This window comes from Diabrotica virgifera, chromosome 8 (assembly GCF_917563875.1).
Source record: "Diabrotica virgifera virgifera chromosome 8, PGI_DIABVI_V3a".
In the NCBI taxonomy this organism is placed as follows: Eukaryota; Metazoa; Arthropoda; class Insecta; order Coleoptera; family Chrysomelidae; genus Diabrotica; species Diabrotica virgifera.
This window is the reverse complement of record NC_065450.1, coordinates 51,411,068-51,437,935: the sequence shown is the minus strand read 5'-3', so window position 1 is coordinate 51,437,935 and position 26,868 is coordinate 51,411,068. Positions and strand designations below refer to the sequence as shown.

Below are 26,868 nucleotides of genomic sequence, written 5' to 3'. Positions count from 1 at the left end.
CTACAGATTACCTTCCATTTACCTTTCTTTGCTTAATATGCGTAAAGTTCTGATCTGTTGGAATATTTAATCCGCTTAACACTTCAACAATAGCCAATTTTTATTATTATGGCATATAAAATACAATGTTAAAATATAAATCAAGATTTTAGAGACAGTTGTTGAAGTAGGTAAATATTTTTACTCATATGATGAAAATCTATACCTATACTTACCTAAGAATCTCTCTAATAAATAAACGATATTTTTGCAATGATTAGTTTTGCAGACAGTTTTGTGGGCTTATTAGTTTCTGCACGGTAATAAAAACGTGTTCAGAAACAAAAGTTGTCATTACCTACCTATATACATAAACTAATAAACAATAACTAATGCAAACATTACCCACACAATAAACGCAAGTAGATAAAAGATGTCGAGATAACACTGTATGAGTTAATTCCGAAAGACACTGACACAATGTTAGTCAGTGATTGCGATTACTATTAAAATTCTAATTATATGTGTTAATAGTTTCCGATTAATTAAAATAAGTTAATACATATTTTTGCAATATGACACCTGCTATTGTTTGTGATATTTTAGTGATTATGTGTTTTGTGCACTCTGGTAAGATTTTTTTCATACATAAAGATAGCCTTTACCTTATAATGCAAGAATATATCGTTTTTTTCATGTTATTAATATATTACATCGTTTTTTATCTATCTGTCTATAAGTAAGGTTCCTACAGCTTCTGCCGCTTCTCGCATTTCGACCGTGTCATCGTTCTCTGTCCATCCATTTCTTCCCAAGCTACTGAAAGCCTTCCCCCTATTCTTCTTTGTTATGGTATGTAATTTAAAGCTTTATTTGGCCATCAGTCTTCATTAATTCATTTTACGTGACCATACCACACTAGTTGTCTCGTTTCAATTCTATCTACACTGCAATATACAGTATTCGTGCTCCTTCTAATATCTTAATTCCTGATTTGATAATATTTGGATATACCACACGCTCTCCTTAGGTAATCCATTTCTACTCCTTCTACTCTTTTTCGTGATCTGCCAAACTTCTGCTCCAAAAGTCATAATAAGCTCTACACCAAGACCAAGGTTAATTTCGTTTCTTGTCTTATATTTTTAGACTTTAGGCCATAGTAGAGATATTAGAATGTTTACCGCCTTTTTGCCTTGCTGCGTTCTGTTTGCGATGTCTCTTTTGGTAGTGCCTTCTTTAGATATTATAAATTCGAGATATTATATTCTTTACATGGTTTTGTGGTTCTAATTTCTAACTATGGATCTTCTTCATCAGCCCCTATTTTAAGATACTCTGTCTTTGACATATTCATATTGAGGCCCCATTTTTCATATTCTTTCTTTACTAAAACGGGAAAGTTCCCGGGACTTAACTGTATACCATGTATAACATTTTAAATATAATGTTATATATGATGTTAAAAAACTCTGACATCGAAGTAAAAAACTCCTAAATAGTAGGTATAATTTAATTAAAAACCATAAAAATCTAAATGGATTACATAAATATGTTCACAACGAACGTTTTCGGACTTATCAGTCCATCATCAGTGAACTCATGTACTTGCAAGATAGCCCCAAAACCAAACAATGGTTAAATGTATAATTCAATTTACATTCTTAAATATTAAAATTATAAAGACTTGAAACCGATGTTAGCGGATACTCTCCGGGAACATTACGAGACCCTACCCGAAATCTCAAACAACCATCTTGATCAACTGAAGTCTGCCAAGTTAAGTCAGACTAAGTTAAGACGTTAATTGAGGTATTGGAGGGTACCTCCAATACCTCCAATCAACGGTTAAGAACACTTGGCAGATTTCAGTTAATCAAGATGGTTGCTTGAGATCTCGGGTAGGGTCTCGTAATGTTCCCGGAGAGCATCCGCTAATATCGGCTTCAAGCCTTTATAATTTTACTATTTAAGAATGTAAATTGAATTATACATATAACCATTGTTTGGTTTTGGGGCTATATTGCAAGTACATGAGTTCACTGATGATGGACTGATAAGTCCGAAAACGTTCGTTGTGAACATATTTATATAATCCATTTGGATTTTTATGGTTTTTAATTAAATTATACCTACTACTAAGAAGTTTTTTATTTCGATGTTATAGATTCTTTCTTTAAGTTTTCTAAACATGTAGGCCATGTCTTCCTCATCATTCGATATGACATTTACCTCCGCCTATGTCTATTCCCAGTAGTCTCTGTGGCCTGTTTTCCAGGACATCGAGTAGAAGTTCCTGTCTCTATAAATGAACAAAGACACGTTGCACTACTTCGTGAAACTCCGTATCTATTAGCCACGTAACCTTAACTTCTTCCTTCCTGAACAAGAGCAACAATATGTGCAACAATGTCTGTACTAAAAGACATCTTGAAATTGCCTACAATTGACACGAGCAATAATTTTGACACCAATAAACAAAATATTTTTTTTTTTATTAAAAACTGACATTCATTATGTGTATAATTTAGTTTTAGCTACCAATAACATAAATAATAATCTACAGCAAATAGATTTTGGCTTGGAGGAAGAACAGGATTTTCCTTATCAAGTAAGTAACTATATATATAATAAGCGAGTCTTCTACAGCTGTCGCCGCTTCTCGCATCCTAATTTCCAGCGTCTTCTGTCGAAGCAATCTTCAGTTTTTAGATCTCTGGCGGTCATTGCATCTTCGACATCCTCTCTCCAGGATCGCCTCGGTCTACCTCATTTTCTTCTAGAGGGTGGAGTCCATTTTTTTATTTTTGCGGCCCTCTATTTTCCGGCATTCTCTGAAGGTGTCCGTACCAGTTGAGTCTTTTGGCTTCGATTGTGTCTATTATATCTATATCAATTTCCATTTCTCTCTCAATATCTTCGTTTCTCACCCTATCAAGTCTAGTGAGCCGGCAACATCGTCTCCAATAGTTCATTTCCATGGCCTTAATTTTTGATTTGTTTCTTTGGTTTATTTCCCAGAGTTCGGCGCCGTACAACCCAATACTTTCTATTATTGTTTTATGCATTCTCCTTTTATTTTCTTTTGTTATTTCATTATTCCACAATAGTCCGTGTAGCTGTCTGGTGGCTGATCTTGCTTGGCCAATGCTGGAATGTATTTCGTCATTACTCCCTCTTTTTGAAGTTATTTGGACTCCTAAGTATTTAAAGGTTTCTGTTGGGTTTATAGTTCCCATTTCAATTTGTAGGCTTCCTGGTGTTTCCCCTACAAATAAGTACTCGGTTTTTTGTATATTAATTGTAAGGCCCCAGGCCCCACTTAGTGTACTCCTCTTCCAATTTTCTGAGCATATAGTCTATCTATATCACTCTCGTCTTCAGCTAGAATGGCTTGGTCGTCAGCGATGTGTATTGTGTACAATCTAAAGTAAGTAACTAAATACGATTATAAACTCTTTTAATATTAGGAGTATGTGATTCCAAACCGTCTACTAAAACTGATGTTGTTTGATTCCAATACTTTGCAATTATGCGAACGTCTCTGCCATCCAAGCTAATGTATCTTAGAACTTCGATCAATATAGAGTGCTTAACACGATCAAATGCCTTTTTGAAGTCAATAAAACAACAGTATATGTCTACAGATATATCTCGACATCTTTGAGCAAGTACGTTCATCCCAAATAATGCCTCTCTCGTTCCAAACCCGTTACGGAAACCAAACTGTGTTTCACTTAGGTATTCCTCGCATGTATTATTTTTAGAACAATTTTTAATAAATGGCTTAACTCTTAACAAACTGAACGTTCTATTCTCCGTGTGAAAGTACTTGGAGGGGATACGAGAAACGATCGTGCGCAAATAGCGGAGAAATCTTGCAACTTTCTTAAATAATTCATTGTCAATAGGGCTTTTCATCGATTGTCATTTGTTTAGAGCTTCTGTCATAATATGTTGTATAATCTGTATATAATATTAATATATACGGATTATACGACATATGACAGAAGCCCGAAATAAATGACTGTGAATGAAAAGCCCTATTGAAATTATATAGCCCTATATTTCATATCTACTATCAATGAAGAAGAAACATTATATATGTTGCTCCACAACTTTGATATCATATGCAATCATTATATCAAATAATTAAATCATTATATAAAAGTTAATTTAATTAATTGTATTTTGCTTGTAGTAGTGCATTTTAATAATTAGTTTTATTTACTACATACATTTGTTTACCTTTTAATAACATAACCTTGATATTACTTTTTCTTCTTATAATTTTTTGGGCTATGGCCTTGACAATTGTTCAGCAACCAGGACTAATATAATTGGCCAATCTAATTAAAAGTGCTGAAAATGTTGCTGAGCTATGAATCCAGGTGTCGCTTTTCCGAACTTGCACGGTCCTAATAATCAGCACAGGTTTTTGCTGTTGTCTTCTTGAGTAGGTAGAGCTATTGTTGTAGCTATCGAGTTGCACTCCCATTCTCTAAGTTTGTCCTCTACTCAAAAAATTACTTTACCATGTTCATCGTATAGCAGTGCAGTCTCTTATTGAAGTTACCAGCCGCTTCTTTCACTTATTTATAGACGTTAAACGTGTAGTATATATGTTCGAGTTGTTCAATTTCATGACACTGTTTGGCAAGATGTTACCTCTTTGCTTCTCGTATTTTACGTCGATTTTTTTTTTTGTATACTTCTATAAAGTTTTTCGTTGATTTTGCTAGTCGCCGTTGCTCCATCAAATGCAATATGTTTTCTGTCATCCAAGCCTTCTGTTTTAGCTTTGAGCTGCCTTTTAAATCCCTTTATCAGATTTCGTTAATGTTATAATAATTTTATTTAAGCTCTCATCGACATTCTCATCGATATTTTCTCAAACTAAATTTTCGTTCAGTTGTCTTTGAAGCGTTTCCTTAACTTTCTCGTCTTGTAGTTACGTTGTATCAATATTTTTGCGAGACTTCTTTTTGTTCACTTTTTTAAATTTTAATTGAGTTGCTGCTACTAATATGGGATTGTGATCAGACCCAATGTCAATAAATGATATATCTATCTATTTAATCAGCCCTAAACATCCACCTTGGATATAGGCCTCCTCTTCCTTCTTCCATGCCTCTCTATCTTGAGCAATTTGCATCCATTTTGACCCAGTGTGTTTCTTCAGGTCATCTGACCACCGCATCTGTGGCCATAGATTAATAATATAGTATTACCGGATTGATCTGTGGCCTTCCTCTTTTTCGTTTGTGGTTCCACGGTCTCCCATGTATAATCATCTTAGTGAATATTTCATCCTTCTGCCGTAGGGTGTGTTCGGTGAACTTTCACTTAAGCTTTGCTACTTACGGGTTGAGACATCTTCCACTTTTGTTTTGTTACGGATCCATTCGTTTCTTTTCCTGTCTGATAGTTTAATGTTCAGCATTTGTCTTTCCGTGGATCTCTCTGTCTTTGCTATTTTTTCCATATTTTCTTTTGTAAACGTTCATGTCTGAGAGCCATATATTAGAACAATTATACATTGATTGAAGACTCTTGTTTTTAGGTATTGCGGGCATTTTCTGTTCTTTAGAATATAAGACAGTTTTCTGAATGGTGCCCAGGCCAATCTTATTCTTCTCTTTATTTCTTCGGTCTGATTTTCTTTATTTAATCTAGTGATTTGTCCTAGATACATAATATACTCTTTTACTTGTTCTATTCTTGTTTGTGCCACTGTAATTATTAGTTCTTCTTGTTGCGTGGTCATGGTTTTTGTTTTACTGTAATTCATCTTTAGTCCTATCTTTGTCGATTCTCTATCTAGTTCTTCCATTATTCTTTGTAATTTTTCACTTCTAGCTGTTATTAATACAATATCATAAGCATACCGTAAGTGATTCAAATATTGTCCGTTTATGTTTATACCCAATCCATCCCAGTGTAGTTGTTTGAACACATCTTCTAGCGCTTGGTTGAATAGCTTGGGCGAGATGGTATCTTCTTGTCTTACTCCTCGCTTTATTTTAATTTTCTCCGTTTGTTTTATTAGCTTAATAGTTGTTGTCGCCCTATTATATATATATATATATATATATATATATATATATATATATATATATATATATATATATATATATATATATATATATATATATTTGTAATTAAGTCATCGGTATATCTGTAGTCTATTCTGCTGTTTTGTAGGGAATTCTTTACTGTCCAGTGTTCCACGCCTTCAAATGCTTTTTCGAAGTCAATAAATGCCATGTATAGCGGTATATGATATTCGTTAGCTTTTTCGATTAATATATCAGTCAATGATACCATTAGATAAATATATTTTTTTTGTTCCAGGTATCCGTCCATTTGAATTATAACAACCAATTTGTTTGTGGAGCAGTAGTAATCGCTGAAGATCAAGTACTTACTTTGGCGCATTGTCTTTATTACGATTGGGGAGGTCTTTTACCGCCTATAATAATATCTGTTAATAGCGGCGGAAAAATGTTAAATACTGAAGAGTATGAATCTTTTTCTGTATCTGATATAAGATTTCATAAAGAGTTCAACACATCTGAGATGAAATATGATTTAGCCGTGTTAGATGTAAGTAATTGCTGTAAGTGTTGTTAGAATTATACATGTTATAAGGAAGAGGGTCGTAAGATGATGTACCTAATCATAGAAGCAGAATATATCTAGCGATTCTTTATACTTAGCTACTAACTTGGTCGTTTCTCGCACCCCTTACATAATAAATAAAAATTGATGAACATTTTACTTTATAAAAGGTACATTTATTTTAAAACCCCTAAAAAGGGCTACAAATACAACAGAACGTTTTCGCTCTCTAAAAAGAACATCATCAGTGTTCTTGCAAGCTTTACATGCTGTCACCAAAAATACATCGGTTAAAACTAAAACCATTCAAATATCGACTAAATGTCTCACATTAGACTGTTAAATATTAAATCCAAAGGATGGATAAAATCCCTAAGGATAAAATCCCTAAGGAACTCGGTGAAAGGAGTTGACTTTCACTGTTCTCAATGTAAAGACATAGAATTTTTACTCAACAACCCACGTGCTTCGTGGAAGGTTATATAATGCCTTAGGGCAGATCCTTAGGTATTTTATCCATCATTTGGATTTAATATTTAACAGTCTAATGTGAGACATTTAGTCGATATCTAAACGGTTTTAACCGATGTATTTTTGGTGACTTAGCATGTAAAGCTTGTAAGGACACTGATGATGCTCTTTTTAGAGAGCGAAAACCTTTTGTTGTATTTGTAGTCATTTTTAGGGTTTCTAAAATAAATATACCTTTTATAAAGAAAATTCCTGGGGAAGTATAGAGAGCATAGGAGAGACAGGAATAAGTTGGCTAGCAGGTCTCTTTAATAGAATTATGGAAGTTGGACAAATGCCAGACGAATGGAGAAGCAGTATATTAGTACCTGTCTACAAAAACAAGGGAGACATACAACAATGTACAAACTACAGGGCTAGAAAACTACTTAGCCACACCATGAAAATATGGGAGAGAGTAATTGATAGACGGATACGTGAAGAAACCGAAATATCCGATAATCAATTTGGCTTTATGCAGGGCAGATCAACAACAGATGCAATTTTCATTGTAAGGCAACTAATGGAAAAATACAGGAATAAAGAGGCCAACGCTCATATGGTATTTATTGATCTTGAGAAAGCATATGTAAGAGTTCCTCGAGAGATTCTGTGGTGGGCACTCAATAAGAAAGGAGTCCCTGGCGAATATGTAAAGATTGTGAGAGATATGTATGAGGAAGTAATGACTAGTGTTAGGACAGGTGTGGGAGAGACTGATAAATTTCAGGTAAAAGTAGGATTGCACCAAGGCTCGGTGCTTAGTCCTTATTTATTCTCATTAGTTTTGGACCAGATAACAGCGAAACTACAGGGTAGCATTCCACGGTACCTAATGTATGCTGATGATGTAGTGTTAATAGGAAATAGTGAAAGAGACTTAGAACAAAAACTGGAACAGTGGAGACAAGCTCTGGAGGAAAAAGGTTTAAAACTTAGTAGGACAAAAACAGAGTATTTGGAATGTTCATTTAAAGATGGAGAGAGAAAACCAATAGTTTTAAGTACCTATAGGATCGGTATTACAGAGTAATGGAGAAATAGATGGAGATGCATGCAGTAGAATTAGGGCTGGATGGACGAAGTGGAAAGAAGCGAGTGGTGTGTTGTACGACAGAAAAATTTCAATGAAGCTGAAGGGAAAATTCTATAAAACAGCCATAAGACCGGCTATGATGTACGGAACTGAATGTTGGGCAGTGAAAAAGAAAGAGGAACAACAAATGCATGTGGCGGAAATGAGAATGCTTAGATGGATGAGTGGAGTGACAAAGAAGGATAAAATTAGAAATGAGTATATTAGGGGAAGTCTAGGTGTGGCACCAATTGATGCCAAAATGAGAGAGCATGGGTTAAGATGGTTTGGTCATGTTCACCGTCGAGACGTTAGTCATCCAATACGAAGAATAGCTGAAGTGCAGATTCCTGGAAGTAGTAGTAGAGGAAGACCAAAGAAGACCTGGTGGGAGACGATAAGGCAGGAAATGTTGGTAAAAGGGATTAACATTGATATGACCCAAGATATAATTGTGTGGAGAAATGCAATTAGGGAAGCCGACCCCGCATAGGGATAAGGCAAAGAGAATAATGATGAAAGCAAATTTTTCATCAAATTTTTTGTAATTAATGGTATACAGCCAGCTACAGAAAATTCTTCCTTGTGAACCTTACATAATTCTTTTTTACCATTCCAGGAGTCCTCATCCAAATTTCTGCTTCTCGTCGCCTCTTTAATACGTTCTATCCATCTTTTTGCTGGACGGCTTCTCCTTTTTGGATCCAATTATGTCTCACCTCTATTCTGTCTACTAATGTCGTTTCTACATTCATTCTTTCCCTCCTGTACCCCAGCATTAGCCTTTAAGTATCTCTGTCTCTGGCTGCTCTCCTCCAGTTGTCCACCCTCAATATCTCTTTAGCATCGGTTCTCACTTCGTCTATCCACCTCTTTTTTGGTCTTCCTACTGGCCAACGTCTCACCATGTTCCATTAAGCGTTCTACTAGATGTTCTCCATTCTTCCTCCATGCATTATATTGTGAGTTTATTCATTTCTGACACGATATAATAATGATACTTAACATATCTTCTACAAAACCCTGTTTCAACCATATTAACTTTTTTGTTAGATATTCTCTTCTGATAATATCCTCACTTCTGCTCCTCATGTTACAGTGCTTTCTACCTAGGAACTGAACGACTTTTCCTTCGTTTGATTTGGCAACCTTTTATTCCATAGTAGGGAATGTAACTTTCTTGTTAGAGCTTTACCTATTTCCATCTTGTTTTATAAATATATCTGCATTAGGGATCCTTTATATTTTCATTTAATTGAAATCCTAAGCATCAGCAACAGTGTGTTCTGTCCTCTGTATCGATTTTTATATCCTTTATATCACGTTTTCCTATTTTGCGATACTCAGTTTTCTTAGCATTAATTTTCAGATCCTAATTTGAGTATTCTTCAAGTAATTTCCATATCATGTAGTTTGCGTGGTCCTCATCTTCATCAATGACGACATGATTCCGCAAATCAAAGGGTGTTGATTTACCTGATTCCAATTCAAACTCCCATAGGATTGCATTTCATTGTCCATTGTTTGAGTGCAGCATTGACGTATATTTTTAAAACAGTTGGTGAAATACACTAATCCTGTCTTAACCCTTTGTTAACTGAAATCATTTCTGAGCAGCCGTTTCGTGTTCCTACGCGGCTAAAGTTGCTTTCATAGAATTATTTAGTTTAAGTTAGTAAGATATTTTGCTGTTTCATGGCAAGCCACAACTTATTCAGGGGTACGCTATCATAAGTCAGGTCAATAATAACTATTAAGTGTAGTTCATTCTCAATTTCTTTAGTTCACTCGATTAACTGTCTGAGACATAATGGGTTATATGTACAAGACCTATGTACCAACTCCAAATCCACTCTGCTCTTCTACATCTATTATTTCTACTTCATGTAGAAGACCTATCAACTCCAAATCCACTCTGCTTTTCTACATCTATTATTTCTACTTCAAGTTGATTTCTTCAAAGTCTGTCATGCAGTCTATTAATAAAATAATATCACACTCAATTCTCATCCTCGATTTAAACTCTTGTCTTGCATTATTTAGATATTTATACAATTTTCTGGTTAAGTTTTGATCTGTTAACCTCTCAAGTTCTTCCAATATTCCATTTTCAAAAGCTCGCTCTTTTCTTCTATGTAAGTAGGTACTTCTCTTCTCTTCAACGATCTTCATAATTTTATTCCTTTCCGGGTTCTTCTTTGTTGCATAAGTTTATATGCCGGCATTTTCTCTTCGGGTGATGTCTTATACTCAGCATCGAACCAGTCATTGCGTGTTGGTGTTTTTTCAAGTCCTCAAGTTCTAGAACATTATTTCCTGCGGCGTTTTTAATTTTGTTCTGGTACTTTTCCTACTGTTCACTGTTGTTAGATAGATATAATTTGGAAACCTTTCCAGTGTTTGAGGATTCTTGCGGAGTTTCACATTATGGAGGGTTGTTTTGGTGCTACTCTCCTTCTTAGCATGGACGTAACCAAGGGGTTCGGGGGTTATAACCCCCCCCATCGATGTACTTTGAGCTCTATACGCTTAACATTACCATTCCATACCCCCCAGAGACCCTCAAGTAGTTGTAACCCCCCCTCTATTCCAGCTCGAATCTTTGTGCCTGCTAAAAAGTGGTCTGAATCAATATTGGCGCCACGGTAGGTACCTACCTACTAACATCTATTAGGTTGGAGAGATGTCTAGCATCTAGACGCACATTTATTTATTTATAAAAGTATATTTTAAATTCATTTATATTGTATTTGTTAACGATTTATGCTTTTTGTAGATACCAGTTAAGTTGATGTCAAAAAACTCACCCATCATTCCCATAGGATTACAAAGTGATTCGATGCCTTCCAGGTACGACAACTGTATAGCTATTGGATGGAATAACGTAAGTTTAATAATATTACTAAACTAAAATACTATATTTTTTTCACATTTCATTTACTTAAGGAGGTAGGCGCAAAATCTTAGTCCAATACTATTTAAATGCATTCATTTTTTCGAATCCTGAGAAAATTAATTAACATTTTTAAAAAATTTAAACGCAGTATAAGAGATTACATTATTACCAAGGGCCGAAAGTCTCTTAGAATAAACAAAAGGTTTATGTATTTTGAATGAAATATTTGAAATTAAAATTCACACTAATTTTTTTTAACTTGTTAAAATAAACATTATAGAAGTTTTCAGGGACTTTCGGCCCTCGGTAATAATGCAATCTTTTATTCTGCGTTTAAATTTTTCAAAAATTTTTATTAGTTTTCTCAGGATTCGAAAAAAATGAAAAATACGATAATTAACAGCATTAGACGCTAGTGTGGCGCTAGCATAAGAATTTACATTTATATTTAAGCTTAAGGTACGTCTTAAGCTTAATATCTGTTTTGCAACCAGGCATTAGTCAATTAAAATTATGCCTTTGCCCCTTTGCAATCCCAAAATACAGTGGCTATGACTTTTACAACCCATTTATCGACTCTTGGCCGCTTCGGAGTACCTACTTTGTCGGCGTCAGTCCACTGCTGTGCGTTCATTATGTTCTCTAGTGTGCAGTAGGCAGTAGTGAATCCAGGTTTCATCAACGGCTACCAATTGATCCTAAAAGTCTAACGGATTACGCTTCATAAGGTCCAAACACTACTGACAAGTGGTCATACGATCATGTTTTATGTTTTTAATTAATGGTCAACAAACGGGGCACACAGCGGAAGGATAATTTTTTCATATTCAAAACTTCTTTGAAAATATGACTAGTTCGCCCTTTATTAATTATTGTGGCATCTGTAAATTCACGCATCTTCACTTTACGATCAGCTTAACATTTCGTGGACTTTCTTCACATTTTCCGGTGTTACTACATCGGTGGGCCGTCCAGTACGTAGTTCATACAATGGGTACCGACGGTCTCATCGTGATACAATTTTATATGCATGCCTAAACAAGGTTATACTTTTTAGTACTAATGTCTTTTGGGAAGTCGCAGCCAGTGGCGGCTCGTGGCTTTAGGGACAGGGTCGGCAAGGTTTTGTCTCTTCAGATAGGTATGCCATCTACTTAAAAGGCTTCAATTTCATAGGATATTTTTAGTTTTTGTTTTTTTTGAAGTTATACTTCTTTACGGGCGTAATGACGGTGAAATTTTATATGGGAAAACCTAGCGACCGGGCGCATGCGCATTATAACTTTGTTCTGATTGGATGTTCAAATGACATGACAAAAATTATCCAATATGGCAGCTGTGGCACAGCTGTGGGACTGTGCATGGTTTGGTTATAATGTATGCTTGTTGCGTTTTAAAATTTGTAGGAAGAGAAACAACAAACAAATAGTTAGTTAATGGTTATACTGCCTTTTTAAATAGTTTTCATATTATATTTTTGGACTTATTTACATAGAAGAGATGATTGTTGCATGCCAATGTGAAAGCTCATCAAACTGTGCCTAGTATGAGTGCCGCAGATCTCGCTTATTCAAAGCTAAAGAATCTTTCACTGGTAAGTGTTTTATAAATAGTTGATCAAATTTTGTTATGATATTTGAACATAGCCACTTTGCACGACGCAAGTGATTGCGAAATTTATTAGTCGTTATACGGGCTCCGATACCTACCTTGAACCTACCAAAATACATAAGTAGTATGTAATACTTTTATTTACATAATTTGATTACCATCAAAATTTCTATCAATATTCACCTAATATATTGTCTTCTTACTCTATGTTTTGTTGTATTTTTTCAATTCTAAATCATTTCAATTCAAAATCAAAATAATTTGATTTACATAAGTTAAAAATGTCAAAAGGTTAATCTGTTTAGTTAGACGATCTTCGCACATAATGACAAGCTGTCTCTGTGGCGAAGTTTTAATGCGGGTGAATCCCAATACAACGCAAAAATACCAGCCGCGTGGTAAGTTGGTTCGAATCCCAATAGAAACTTTTATTTTTTTATTTTTTTTTTATACATTTTATGATTGTAAGTATATTTATTATATAATTTTATTTTCAGAAAATACGTATTTAGTTAAAAAATTTTCCGACAATTAATGTTCAGAAATCATTTGTGGCATTTTTAATGTGTTTTTTGGCACTGTTTTAATAAAAATGTTTGAGAAGTAGTAAATATAAATTAATTTAATATTTAAATAAAATATAAATAAAAAGTATATTAATTTCGTTTATAATCATATAATAGAAGTATAACTTCTTACGTGCGTACAAAGTACACACACATTGTTTTTTTATTTTTTTTTATTTTTTTTTGTTTTTTCCTATAAATTTATAACCTAAAGCTGTTTATAAATTAACTCTAGTCTATGTTGTTTCGAAGTAGCAAAATGGGTTATAACGTCATTGTAAAATTTATTATTGCTTTGGAGAGATTTTAAAAGTTTTTTCTATTGACATTTGAGACCACCTTGTCATTCTCTCTTGTTTTATGGTGTTTCGACAATACGTTTTGACTCTTTTGAGACAAGAGAAATCCCGTTGATTTGAGGCAGAATTTGTCCACATTTGAGCACAATAATTATTTATTAATTTCGGGAACATTTTGTTGTACCTGATGAATTGCAGTATATAGAGTTATACATATTTTGTAACTTATCCCACCTTCCGAAAATATTTCGATCAGCATATAAAACTGTTAATTCATTTTCTTATTTTATTTGATTAAAGAATTATGGATAATTTTTAATGAACTTGTCTAATAGATATTTTGAAAATCTTTGGCGTAACTTTTAAATTTTGAATCGTCAAAGAGGTCAATGACTTATGACAGTGAGTAAATAAAGCGGGGGTGCAATAGTTTTAACTTTTGCCTGGAGACCATTAAATTCACCGGACATCAAGGCAGCGCCGTCATAAGTTTGTCTTACCAATTTATTTTTGATATCAAAAAATTTTAATCTGTCCTTTAAAACACCAAAAATGTATTCTGTCTTAAGGCTTCTACTCACGTCTGAAAACCTAAAACCTCTCATAAATATTAGACGTAACGCGTATCGAAGAACAATTGATAACTGTGAATGACATGCTACCTCTATCAGTAGTTTCGTCTACTTCTACCGAAAATGATCAAACTGTAACTACTAATTGATTCCTTCATTCTGTGCTGTTTTAGGTATTCGAGTCAGAAAGTAAATTAGAAAATTCCAGATCGTATTGGTTAAAATTAAAATTGGTTAAAAAAATTATCAAAAATTAAACGACATAAAACTACTTACCTATTTCATAATTTCATCCCGGGCGCAATAGCAAGGTACGTGGCTAAGTACGTGCCTTGCTGCCGTTTGCAGATCACCGATCGACAGATTGGTATCTGCCGGACTTGCCGTTCAAATGAATACGGGGAAAAAACTTATTACAAGCAAAACCGTCAATCTGGGGACGGCTTGCCGAGCCGGGCTTTATAATAAGAATTCACACAATCTCAATCGGGTGCATGGCTATAGGATCATTAATTTGAAAAGTCTTTTACGCACAGCGCACAGGGATCACTTAACGTATCGGATCGATCGAATTCTTTTAAAAATAATGAATAAAATTTAGTCTGTATTATCTTACAGATATTTTTTTATTTCACAGAAACGAATATCATCAACTCTGATTAAATTAAATATTTAAAAAATCCATAATGTGTCTATAAATGTGTGAGTCGGCACTGCCGACCCTGACCAGCCTCCACTGGTCGCAGCGCCCTAATCGGCAAAGGAGGCTACTTATCAGACCACCAGATAAAATAAATTATTTTTCAGTATTTTATTTCTATTCTTTTATTTATTATTTGTAGGTTTCTGCTAATCAGGAGGTAATAGATGTGATTTTGACTGATTGTAATATTGAAACGTCTACAAAAATGTGCGCAAAACATAAGGCGCAAAATGAAACTTTATGTAACGTAAGTACTGTATTATTTAATAATTATTAAAAATTTTACTAAAGATAAAAAATACACTGCAATTTAGTTTAGTGCACACACAAAAACTAATGGAGTTAACCAATTAGCCAGCTTATATCAGCCAAATCGCAGATATTGAGATCTGGAAAATTGTTACTGGTATACTGTGTTTGTATTGAGAGTGAAAAGTTGTAAAATATAATAAAACTTTGGTTGACGAAAGATTTTTGATATAATCCTCTCTCTCTCTCTCTCTCTCTCTCTCTCTCTCTCTCTCTGCAATGGTACTACAGCCCAAATGTAGTCTTAGCCTCCTCTTCCTCCAACCTTTCTGGTTCTGCGCCGATCTTCTGGTTCTCATGTCCAGCAAATTTTGCTCATCCGCTGCCACTTTATCCTCTAATATTTTCTGTGGCCTTCCTTTTGGCCTTGAATCCTGCATTTTACTATACGGTTCTTTTCGGCAATTTCTCACTACCTAACCAGCCCATTGAAGTCACTGAAGTTTAACGAATTCTGCGATCGGTGCCTCTTTAAACAGTTGGTAGAGTTCATGGTTATACCTAGATCTCCATACTCTGTTTTCGTTAATAGGTCCAAATAACTTCTTTAGGACCTTTCTTTCAAAGACCTCCAGCTTTCTTTTGTGTTTTTTGTCGTACAGACTATTGGGCAATACAATACAGTACAATATAGTTTTGTACACCGGGGTTTTCGATCTCTAGTGTGTGTTTTTGTGGAAACAAAAAGTTTCACAGCACTGGCGAAGCGTCCATGTAACCACTGTTACCATTGGTAACAGTTACAAATCTTGCAAATAAATATTTTATGACGATGAATAATTCTATTTACCAATATTTCTACCAATAGAAATATATTATTATATTATGTGGTAATAGTACCTAACTCAGTAAATAGCCAACTACTCGTAGACATGAAAATATTGGCGAGTTTGTGTGACTCAGTTGCTCTTTATTATACTCTGTTACCAGACTCATTTCTGGTTACCATGGTTATATACCCACGCTGGCGCTCGGGACCGGCTAGTGACTGAAAATTTTGAAGAAGCGACGGCATAAGCACGCTGTGTATCAGTAGCGCTGTTACCAGATTGAAAATTGGTGACAGTACCTATAAAAAGTGTGCGTGCACCGTGCAATTAACCATGGATGAGTGTCGCTTCTTAATCGATCAACTACTTGAAAAGTAATTCTCCTTGTATAATTTTGAAGAAAAAAATGAGATTAAAAATGAAAGACCTATTTAGGAATCAACAAAAGTAGTTCGATATTTTAAATTTAGTTGGTACAGTGAAAATCCTTGGTTATATTATGGTTGCAAGAAAAATATACTGTATTGTTGGCCATGTCTTCTGGTTTCTACAGAAAAATGGGTGGACCAGGTTCACGATTTAAATAGTGTTAGATTTTTAAAAAGTAGACATGAAATTTCTCCGTTACCTACATGTAAGATGTATACCCAATTTGATTCAGTTTAGTGCAGCCGATATGTGAAACAATTGTGCATTTAATGATAGAAGCATATAATTTGGACCACATATACTACATATATAAAGGTTCAAATTCAGATACGAGGCCATCTCAGATTTTGCCTTATACAAAAATGGCGGGCGTTCAAAATTGCGACTATACATATGTGACTATTAGCACGATAACTTTTGAACGAGACTTCCGATTTCAACCAGATTTGGTACATAGGTTCTTTTTTTGATGTAAAAGATCGAGATCTTGAACCGGAAAAACCGGTTTACCAAAAGTTATGTTTTTCCTGGTTTTTATGTAAAAATACGTTGTTTTTTTTTCAATTCTTTCACCCCGTATATATTAATTTTTCAAAAAGTTAATACCGCCATTGAAAATAGCGTAAAAATATTTTTTAGGAACTATTTGGAACTTTTTAGTTATGTTAATTACCATTGAATAAATGCATAACATATCTTCACATGTACCTATGTACGGCAGACTGGTGCAAATATTATAAGAATTATTGTGAATTTAATGGTAGAAGCATATAATTTGGACCACAAATACTACACATAAAAAGGTTCAAATTTAGATATAAGGCTATCTCAGATTATGCCTTTTAGAAAAATGACGGGCATTCAAAATGGCGACTATACATATGTGACTAATAGCACGATAACTTTTGAACAAAACGTCCTATTTTAACCAAATTTGGTATATAGGGTGAGGCAGATAAAGGGCCTATTAGAAATATCTCGAGAACTAAAGGTAACTGAATATGAAAATTGGAATAATGGGGTTTTGAAGACTGATCTATTTAATGAAAATATTTTCATCTACTTGGTACTTCCGGTTATACCGGAAGTTGCTTATAACTTCATTTTTTTAAATGGGACACCCTGTATATTTTGACATTTTTGGTTTCTCCTCGATTTCTTCTTTCTTAAAATATAATGTTTTGTAACATTATACAGGGTAGGTTAAAATATAATTACGTTTTCTTATTAATTTCGTAGCAATATTCACACCCTGTAGGATTGTAGTAGTTTGACATAATAAACTCTGTTTATGTTCAAATGATTTTTAATATAGTCTACTATTGTTAACAATTATTAGTATAGCTAAATTTTTAATTTTAGTATACAGGGTGGGTCTAAACTCGAAATGAGTGTTTTCTGAGTTTTCTTAAATGGAACACCCTATATTTTAGTATTGTAAGGAAATGATATTTCATGGTACTTTTTTATTTCTTAAGCATTCCCTATACCTAAGTGCTTTAATTTGTGCTTAATTGTTAATCGCCACCAACAATCTTAACTTCGATGGTATTTTGACAGTTCAACCATTATTGGCAATTTTAAGTATCAGTCTAGATTATTATGTATTTATTTCCAAAAAATTATTTGTGATTGAATATTTTCACGGCCAACCTAATACAATTTCACATATTTTGTGTTGCAATTAATGTTTTGCTTGAATCACCAATAACTCACAAATTAAAGCAGTTAGGTATAGGGAGTGCTTAAGTAATTAAAATGTACCATAAAACAACATTTCATTACAATACTAAAATACAGGGTGTTCCATTTAAGGAAACTCAGAAAATACTGATTCCGAGTTTCGACCAACCCTGTATACTAAAACGAAAAATTTAACCATACCAATAATTCCTAACAATAGTAGACTATATTAAAAATCATTTGAACATAAATTGAGTTTATTATGTCAAACTACTACAAGCCTACAGGGTGTGAATATTGCTACGAAATTAATAAGAAAACGTAACTATCTTTTAACCTACCTTGTATAATATTGCAAAACCTTATATTTAAAGAACGAAGAAATCGAGGAGAATCCAAAAATGTAAAAATATACAGGGTGTCCCATTTAAAAAACGAAGTTACAATCAACTTCCGGTATAACCGGAAGTAGCAAAGAGACCAAAATATTTTCATTAAATAGTTCACACCTCAAAACCCCTGTATAACAATTTTCATGATTTTCTTACCTTTAGTTCTCGAGATATTTCTAATAGGTCCTTTATCTGCCTCACCCTGTATAGGTTCTTTTTTTGATGAGTAAGATCGAGGTCTTGAACCAGAAGAATCGGTTTACCAGAAGTTGTGTTTTTACTGTTTTTTTTATGTAAAAATATGTTGTTTCTGTTTTCAATTATTTTACCCTGTATATATTAATTTTTCAAAAAGATAATACCGCCATCGAAAAGAGAGTAAAAATGCTTTTTGCAAATATTTTGAAATTTTTGTTTATGTTAATTGCCATTTAATAAATGTATAACGTATCTTCACATGTACCTATTTGCGAGAGATACATTTTGAATGCCCGCCATTTTTGTAAAAGACAAAATCTGAGATGGTCTCATATAAAAATGCACAATAATTCTTATATTATTTGCACGAATCTGCAGCACATAATATGTTCATAGGTACATGTGAAGATACGTTATGCATTTATTAAGTGGTAATTAACATAACTAAAGATTTCAAAATATTTTCTAAAAAATATTTTTTTTTGCTCTCTTTAATGCCCATATTAGCTTTTTGAAAAATTAATATATACAGGGTAAAAGAATGGAAAAAATAAACAACATATCTCTATATAAAAAATCAGGAAAAACAATTGTGCATATACTACACATACAATTGTTCAAATTTAGATATGAGGCCATCTCAGATTTTGCGTTTTACAAAAATGGCGGGTATTCAAAATGACAACTAATCATATGTGACTAATAGCACGATAACTTTTGAACAAAAAGTCCGATTTCAACCAAATTTGGTATATAGGTTATTTTTTGACGTAAAAGATCGAGTTTTTGAACCGGAAGAATCGGTTTACCATAAGTTATGTTTTTCCTGATTTTTTATGTAGAGATATGTTGTTTATTTTTTCCATTCTTTTACCCTGTATATATTAATTTTTCAAAAAGCTAATATGGGCATTAAAGAGAGCAAAAAAAATATTTTTTAGAAAATATTTTGAAATCTTTAGTTATGTTAATTACCACTTAATAAATGCATAACGTATCTTCATATGTACCTATGAACATATGTGCTGCAGATTCGTGCAAATAATATAAGAATTATTGTGCATTTAAAGGCAGAAGCATATAATTTGGACCACACACACTAAACATACGTAGATTCAAATTTTTATATGAGACCATCTCAGATTTTGTCTTTTACAAAAATGGCGGGCATTCAAAATGTATCTCTCGCAAATAGGTACATGTGAAGATACGTTATACATTTATTAAATGGCAATTAACATAACTAAAAATTTCAAAATATTTGCAAAAAGCATTTTTACTCTCTTTTCGATGGCGGTATTATCTTTTTGAAAAATTAATATATACAGGGTGAAAAAATTAAAAAAAAAACATATTTTGTAAAAAAAAAAATAAGGAAAAACACAACTTCTGGTTAACCGATTTTTCTGGTTGAAGAACTTGATCTTCTACATTAAAAAAAGAACCTATATAGCAAATTTGGTTGAAATCGGACGTCTCGTTCAAACTTTATCGTGCTATTAGCCACATATGTATTTATAGTCGACATTTTGAACGCCCGCCATTTTTGTAAAAGGCAAAATCTGAGATGGCCTCGTATCTGAATTTGAACCTTTATATATGTAGTATATGTGGTCCAAATTATATGCTTCTATTATTAAATGCACAATTCTTATAATTTTTGGCACGAATCTGTCGCACTAGTTTGGCAAAACAAAAATCAAAAGTTCTCCTAACCAAGCTTTTAAAGCAAATATTGCTAAACATAATGAGTTTGTTAAAAAAATAGATAGGTATATCCTTAGCACACTTATAGTAGATACTGTATGTTTTTGGGCCAAACAAGAACTAGCGTTTCGTGGTCATTTTGAGTGCGACGACTCTGACAAACGAGGCAATTACAGGGAATTGTTAACATTAATTGCCAAAAAAGATCAAAAATTTTGTCAACATCTAGAAACATCTGTTTTTCGAGAGTTTCAAGTGATATACAAAATGATATTATTGAAGCTACACTCACCGGCACAAAATTCCGCCACCCAAAATTTTTGATTACCTAAGTTTGACAATTTATAACTTTATTATTAATTTGTGCTCCGATTTTCAAGATTCTTACACCAGTTTGTAGGTACATGTATTCATATTGTTTGGTATTATTCCGGTAACAAAAAATTTTGCTTGCATGTCACTGTACAGGGGTGAAAGGAAGCGTTGTATTTTCTCCTAATTTTAAAAAATTCTGTGGAAAAATGGAACATCTGATTTTGTTTCATAGTCCTGTCATATTTTTCCGAAGGCATCACCAACATTTTGTTTTTTGAATTATCCGAATATCTTTTTTCTTGTAAGAGCTGTACCATTTTTTGTAAATAAAAACACTGATTGACTCATACAATTGAGGTTGGATTGATAAGATTAGAATGGCCCGCATGCAGCCCAGATCTCAGTCATATTGAGCATTTATGGGATGAATAAAAAAAGCTATTTGCCGTCATCCTAGGCCTCCAGAAAATTTGGTACAGTTATGGCCCTGGTAGAGGAATATCGGGCTATTCCCCAGGCAAGGAAAACACATCTTTATTAGATGCTAAATAGATTGCGAGCAGTCGTTGCTGCAAGAGGTGGACATAACCGCTATTGAATTGTTTTGTTTTGTTGTTAAATTTGTTTTGTTTTGTTAATTTTAGTGCGTTTGATATTTTTAATTAAATAAACCTTCAAAGCAGTGTTTTTAATTACAGCTCTTACAAGAAAAGAGATATTCAGATAATTCAAAAAAACAAGACCTTAGTGATACCTCCAGGATAATACAAAAGAGTATGAAACAAAATCAGCCCTCCAATTTTTCCACAGAATTTTTTAAAGTTAGGAGAAAAAACAACGCTTACATTCACCCCCGTATAATGCCATCTAAGCAAAAAAATTTTGTTACCGGAATAATAGCAATTGACATCAATACATGTACCTACAAACTCGTGCAAGAATCTTGAAAATCGAAGTACAAATAATAAAGTTATACATTGTCAAACTTAATCAAACATTTTGGGTGGCGGAATTTTGCGCCGGTGAGTGTATATATACATTTAGCCATATCTTCATTTTTTTAAATAAGATTTTTTGCATCTGGTTTTGGTAACACTTCAGAAAAGTCACGCGTCGCCACTGTTTCACAGGTATGCGAAACTCTAGCTTTTTTGTCTTTTGAATATTTATTTCCAAACCATATTACTACTACTACTATCGGTTTACAGCGTTCTCCGACGCCTTCCGACTCCTAACCGCCATTCTTCTCTGTTTAACCATAGACCTGGAGGGATTTCTCTTTCCTCTAGTTCTTTTTCAATTCCCTCCCTCCAGCTTCTTCTCGGCCTTCCTCTTTTTCTTCTCCCTTGTGGTGTCCATGCCAAAATCTGTTTAGGGATCCTGTCATCTGGCATTCTCTGTACATGGCCGTACCATACCAATTGTTTTGTTTTTATGTCATCAAGTATTGTATGTGTTACTCCCATCATTTCTCGTATTCTCTCGTTCGGTATCCGATCTCTTCTTGATTTGCCTGCTGCTCTTCTCCAGAAGTCCATTTCTGTTACTAGTAACATTTTCTGCGCTCTTTGTTTCAGTGGCCAAACTTCACTGCCATATGTGATTATACTTTTAAGTATGCTATTGTATATGAGCTGTTTGTTCGCTTTAGATATTGTCTGGTCCCACAGAATGCCGTTCATCATGGATATGGCTTTTCTACCCTGCATGTTTCTGTCTTTTATAGCAGCATCGAGTGTTCCATCTTGAGTTATCTTCATGCCCAGGTACTTGTATTCATCGCAGTGTTTAATTTCTACCCCATCGTCTAATGTAATGGACTGTTTTGTTCCTCCAATACACATGGCTTCAGTTTTCTTAATGTTGACTTCGAGACCCCATTTGTTATATTCTTCTATTAGCTTCCGCGTCATGTAACTTAAGTCGTCATGATCTTGAGCAATCAGAATTTGGTCATCAGCGAAACATAGAGTGTATAGTGTTGTGTCGTCATTGAGAGGGATTCCCATGCCATTACATTTTCTTTTCCACAGCTTGAGTGCTTGTTCCAGATAAATTTTAAAAAGGGTAGGCGAAATACAACAACCCTGTTTCAATCCTTTCGTGATCTTAAATCCCAAACCATATTCATTTTGCATATTCCCAACTGTAAACAATCGCACGTGAAAGCCAAACAGTGTCATACTTTTCGAAACATCAATAAATTAAAATATGTATTGCTTTTACTTTGTTTTTGGATACCAAAAAAATCACTACACATTATAAAACTTATAAAAAATAACATAATACCAACACGCTACAGTTTTAAATTTAATCAGAGTGACAAGTTTGGTACAGTCGATTAGCTAATCTGAGACACAACTGGCTACACTATAATCACAATAAAGATGTACTAGAAATAAACAAGCACGATGAGTACTCCCAAGTCATGATTTGGGAGTGCTCCTCGAACATTCAACGTGTCTTGGTTTGTTTATTTCTATATAGTGCCTTTTTATTGTGATTGTAATGTAGACAGTTGTGTCTCAGATTAGCGAATCGACTATACTACATCAAAGATTATACAAAAAATGTAAATGTGAATGAGACATGAGTGATCCTCGGTTTGGGTTTAGGCAAGGTTTAGGAACAAGAGAAGCAATAGTAGCAACACAGATGTTGGTCCAAAATTGTTACAATCAGAGGAAGGACGTGTTCCTGTGCTTTTTAGATTACGAGAAAGCGTTTGATCGTGTCCAACATCACAAGTTAATGCAGATCCTCAAGAAGCTTGATATAGACCAAAAAGACATAAGATGCATTGAAAACTTGTACTGGTATCAGGCAGCACAATTAACAATAGACAATTCTATATCCAACCCATACAAATAAGAAGGTGTGTTCGGCAGAGATGTGTACTTTCTCCTCTTTTATTTAACACTCGTAAGGCGGTGCTTAGATTATTACGTAAACAACGGTGCGGGGTGCATTTGCACCCCATCTGTATATCCATTGTTTTATATGTGAACGTCGGGGAAATTAATTTGAAAGATAATTAGGACTTATTTATTATAGTATGAAACATAATTTTACAAAAAAAAGTACTCATTTCTTCTTAAAAAAAATTATTATCGTCGCAAGACAAACACATGAAATTTTTCACAGAATGAGCAACACAAAGTTTTTACACACAATACAGTTATGCCGGGACTTTCGGCCTTTTTTCTCTGACATAAGTAACACCGACCTTGTCCCGTAGCTCTGTTAGCTCCAGGTGGAACATCAGAAACGTCCAACTCAGGATACGAAATTTTCATCATTTGCACCCAAAAGTAATTTTTTCAAAAAAGCACGTAAACGCAAAGAGTTTTAAATGCTGTAATGGGTTTAATACGTTTAGAATTGAATTTAATACGATTAAAAAAATAGATAAAAATAAAAAAAAATATTAAAAAAGATAGGTGAGAAAAACGAGGTCTGGGGTGCAGCTGCACCCCGCACCGCCTTACGAGGGTTAACATTTATTCGGAAACCATATTTCAGGAGTTTTTCGAAGATGCAGAGATGGGAATCAAAGTGAATGGAGTATTGATCAACAACATACGATATGCTGATGATGCTGTCTTAATTTGTGATAACATAGCAGATCTTCAACAACTTGTCACTATAATCGGCGAATACAGTAAGCAAATGGGATTAGAGATTAATACCCAAAAGACCAAATTCGTGATCATCTCCAGAAACTTGGATGCATTTGAAAATTCCACCATAACACTGAATACTAAGTCCACTGAAAGAGTGAGCAAATTTAAATACCTGGGAACGTGGCTTTTTGAAGACTGGGCATCAGACATGGAAGTAAAATGTCGCATTAAGCAAGCTCGACAAGCTTTCGTAAAATTCAGGAAGGTACTGACCTGTTCAGAGTTCGATCTTACACTGAGACTAAGGTTTACTAAATGCTACGTGTGGTCGGTGCTGCTATATGGCATAGAGGGCTGGACACTCAAAACGAGGGATATAAACAGATTAGAAGCCTTTGAAATGTGGCTTTATCGCCGTATCATAAAGATACCATGGACGGCGAAAGTCACAAATGTAGATGTCCTTAAAAGAATCGATCAAGAACGCCAGCTTTTCGAAAACATCAAGAAAAGAAAAACGGCGTATTTGGGTCACATCATGCGAAACGAAAAATACCAGTTCCTTCAACTTATAATCCAGGGTAAAATTAAAGGCAAGAGAGGAATAGGAAAGAAAATGTCCTGGCTCCGAAACATAAGGCAATGGACAGGGATTAACGACATACAATATCTGATACACATTGCAAGAAACAGAGAGTTAATGGAAAATGTGATCGCTAACATCCATTAGTGGATTTGCATCTGAAGAAGAAGACAAGTTTGGACCTGTAAAATGAGAATCATTCTTATTTAAGGCGATAAATAATATTTAATAGCCTCTTGACGAATGAAAAGGCGAATACCAACACGTGCGTGTGTTTATAGTTGGAAATATGCTAAATGAATGAACTGTAGTCCGGTCTTTCTTGCCACTGTTTTTAGTTGCGAAAAAATTTAAACTCCTGTTCCGTTCTGTGAGACATAATGCTGATGTCCGCGACATAGGAGGTAATCTGTATTCATTTATTTGTTAGCAGATTAGCTCTTTCTATATTCAACTGCCATCACATAATCGAGAGACAGGTTAAATATTGTCGGCGCCAAATCATTCCCTTGCTTTGATCCTTTGACTAATGAGAAGTTCTAGAGTTGTCTGGATATGTATAGATCAGGATGGGTAGTGAATCTAGAATATTACCTTGTCAACGTCTAAATTGTAATCCTCTAGAGGTGTTCGTTCGTTTTGATATCTAAGGAAGCATCTTCAATTTTTGGGAATGGGATTGTAGGCTTATAAAAATATTATTAGTGATAAAAAATTTAATTAGGTCAAGTCAGTAAACCTGGTTGCCAATACATCACAAGAATATATTTCAAGAGAAAAGAGAGCAATTTGATGTTTTAATGTGGCAAAAAGTTGGAACACCTTTGAACATCACTTTAATTTGATACTTTAAGTAAAGCGTAATCATATAATCTAATTTCTTTTTATTGCAGATGGTTCCTGGCAGTTTGTTGGTATGCAGTTCTACACTTGTAGGTATTATGTCCGTAGTCCCGGAATGTGATTCCACCAACCAAATATCTCTTTTTGAGAGTGCTAGACATGCTAAAGATTTATTGATATCGTCCGCTGCATCTGTAGCCGTAGGGTTTCCATCAATACTAATATGGATTTACAGTATTCTTACAATACTTATAAATACTTTTATACGATGAATGTTTAAATCAATTTAAATACTATGTACCTAATATAAATAATAAATGCTGTGAATGCTTTTTTTTCAAATTATTTTTAAATATAATTAAACAATTAGATTTATTATTCTTCAATGCAAAAAAAATGAATGTGTGTACTTTGTACACACGTAAGAAGTTATACTTCTATTATATGATTTCAACGAAATCAATATACTTTAAACAGTTTCTCTACTTCTTTCCAAAAATTTTTATTAAAACAATACCAAAAATTAAAAAAATAAAACACACAAACACATTGAAAAATGCCACAAATGATTTCTGAACAATAATTGTTGCCAAAAATTTTAATTAAATACGTATTTTCTGAAAAAAATTATATAATAATATACTTACAATCATAAAATTTATAAAAAAAATAAAAAAATGATATAACTTGCATTGGGCTTGAACCTACTTCCCGTGTATCCCGCCGTACGAGAGTCGAAGCGATTTCAAACTGCACCACCTTCGCGTATACGTCATGTGGGAATATACACAAACTGAACAACTTTTTGACATTTTGTTTATATGAATTTTTATTAGTTTGATTTTTGTCGAATTAAAATACAACAATATATAGAGTAAGAAAACGATACATTAGATGAAAATTTGTAGAAAGTTTGTTCGTAATCAGATTATGTAAATTAAAGCATTGCCTACTAGGGGTATAGCATAGCAAGTACTAGGTAAGTACATTATTTTTTTTACATTTTCCAAATAGGTATGAAGATAATTTTTTATTGGAATACAACTGAAACATTTAGAATTACGTAACTGTGGCTTTTCAAAATTATTTAAAAAGTCACTATAATTATAAATTTGATTTTATTTCTGTCCTCACAACAATAAAAACTAATATACAACATTTTTGTTTACCGATAACCTCCATAT

The 26,868-nt window shown here is 33.8% G+C and overlaps 1 protein-coding gene across 1 annotated transcript; it reads left to right on the top strand.

Moving 5' to 3' along the window:
• Positions 1–233: 233 nt before the first annotated feature.
• Positions 234–26,016, top strand: LOC126889455 (chymotrypsin-1-like). The gene is made up of 6 exons (XM_050657771.1): positions 234–609; positions 2,511–2,590; positions 6,334–6,585; positions 10,962–11,069; positions 14,972–15,079; positions 25,735–26,016. The coding sequence occupies exons 1-6, from the start codon at positions 555–557 to the stop codon at positions 25,954–25,956; spliced, it is 825 nt and encodes a 274-aa protein (XP_050513728.1). The 5' UTR covers positions 234–554; the 3' UTR covers positions 25,957–26,016.
• Positions 26,017–26,868: the final 852 nt, after the last annotated feature.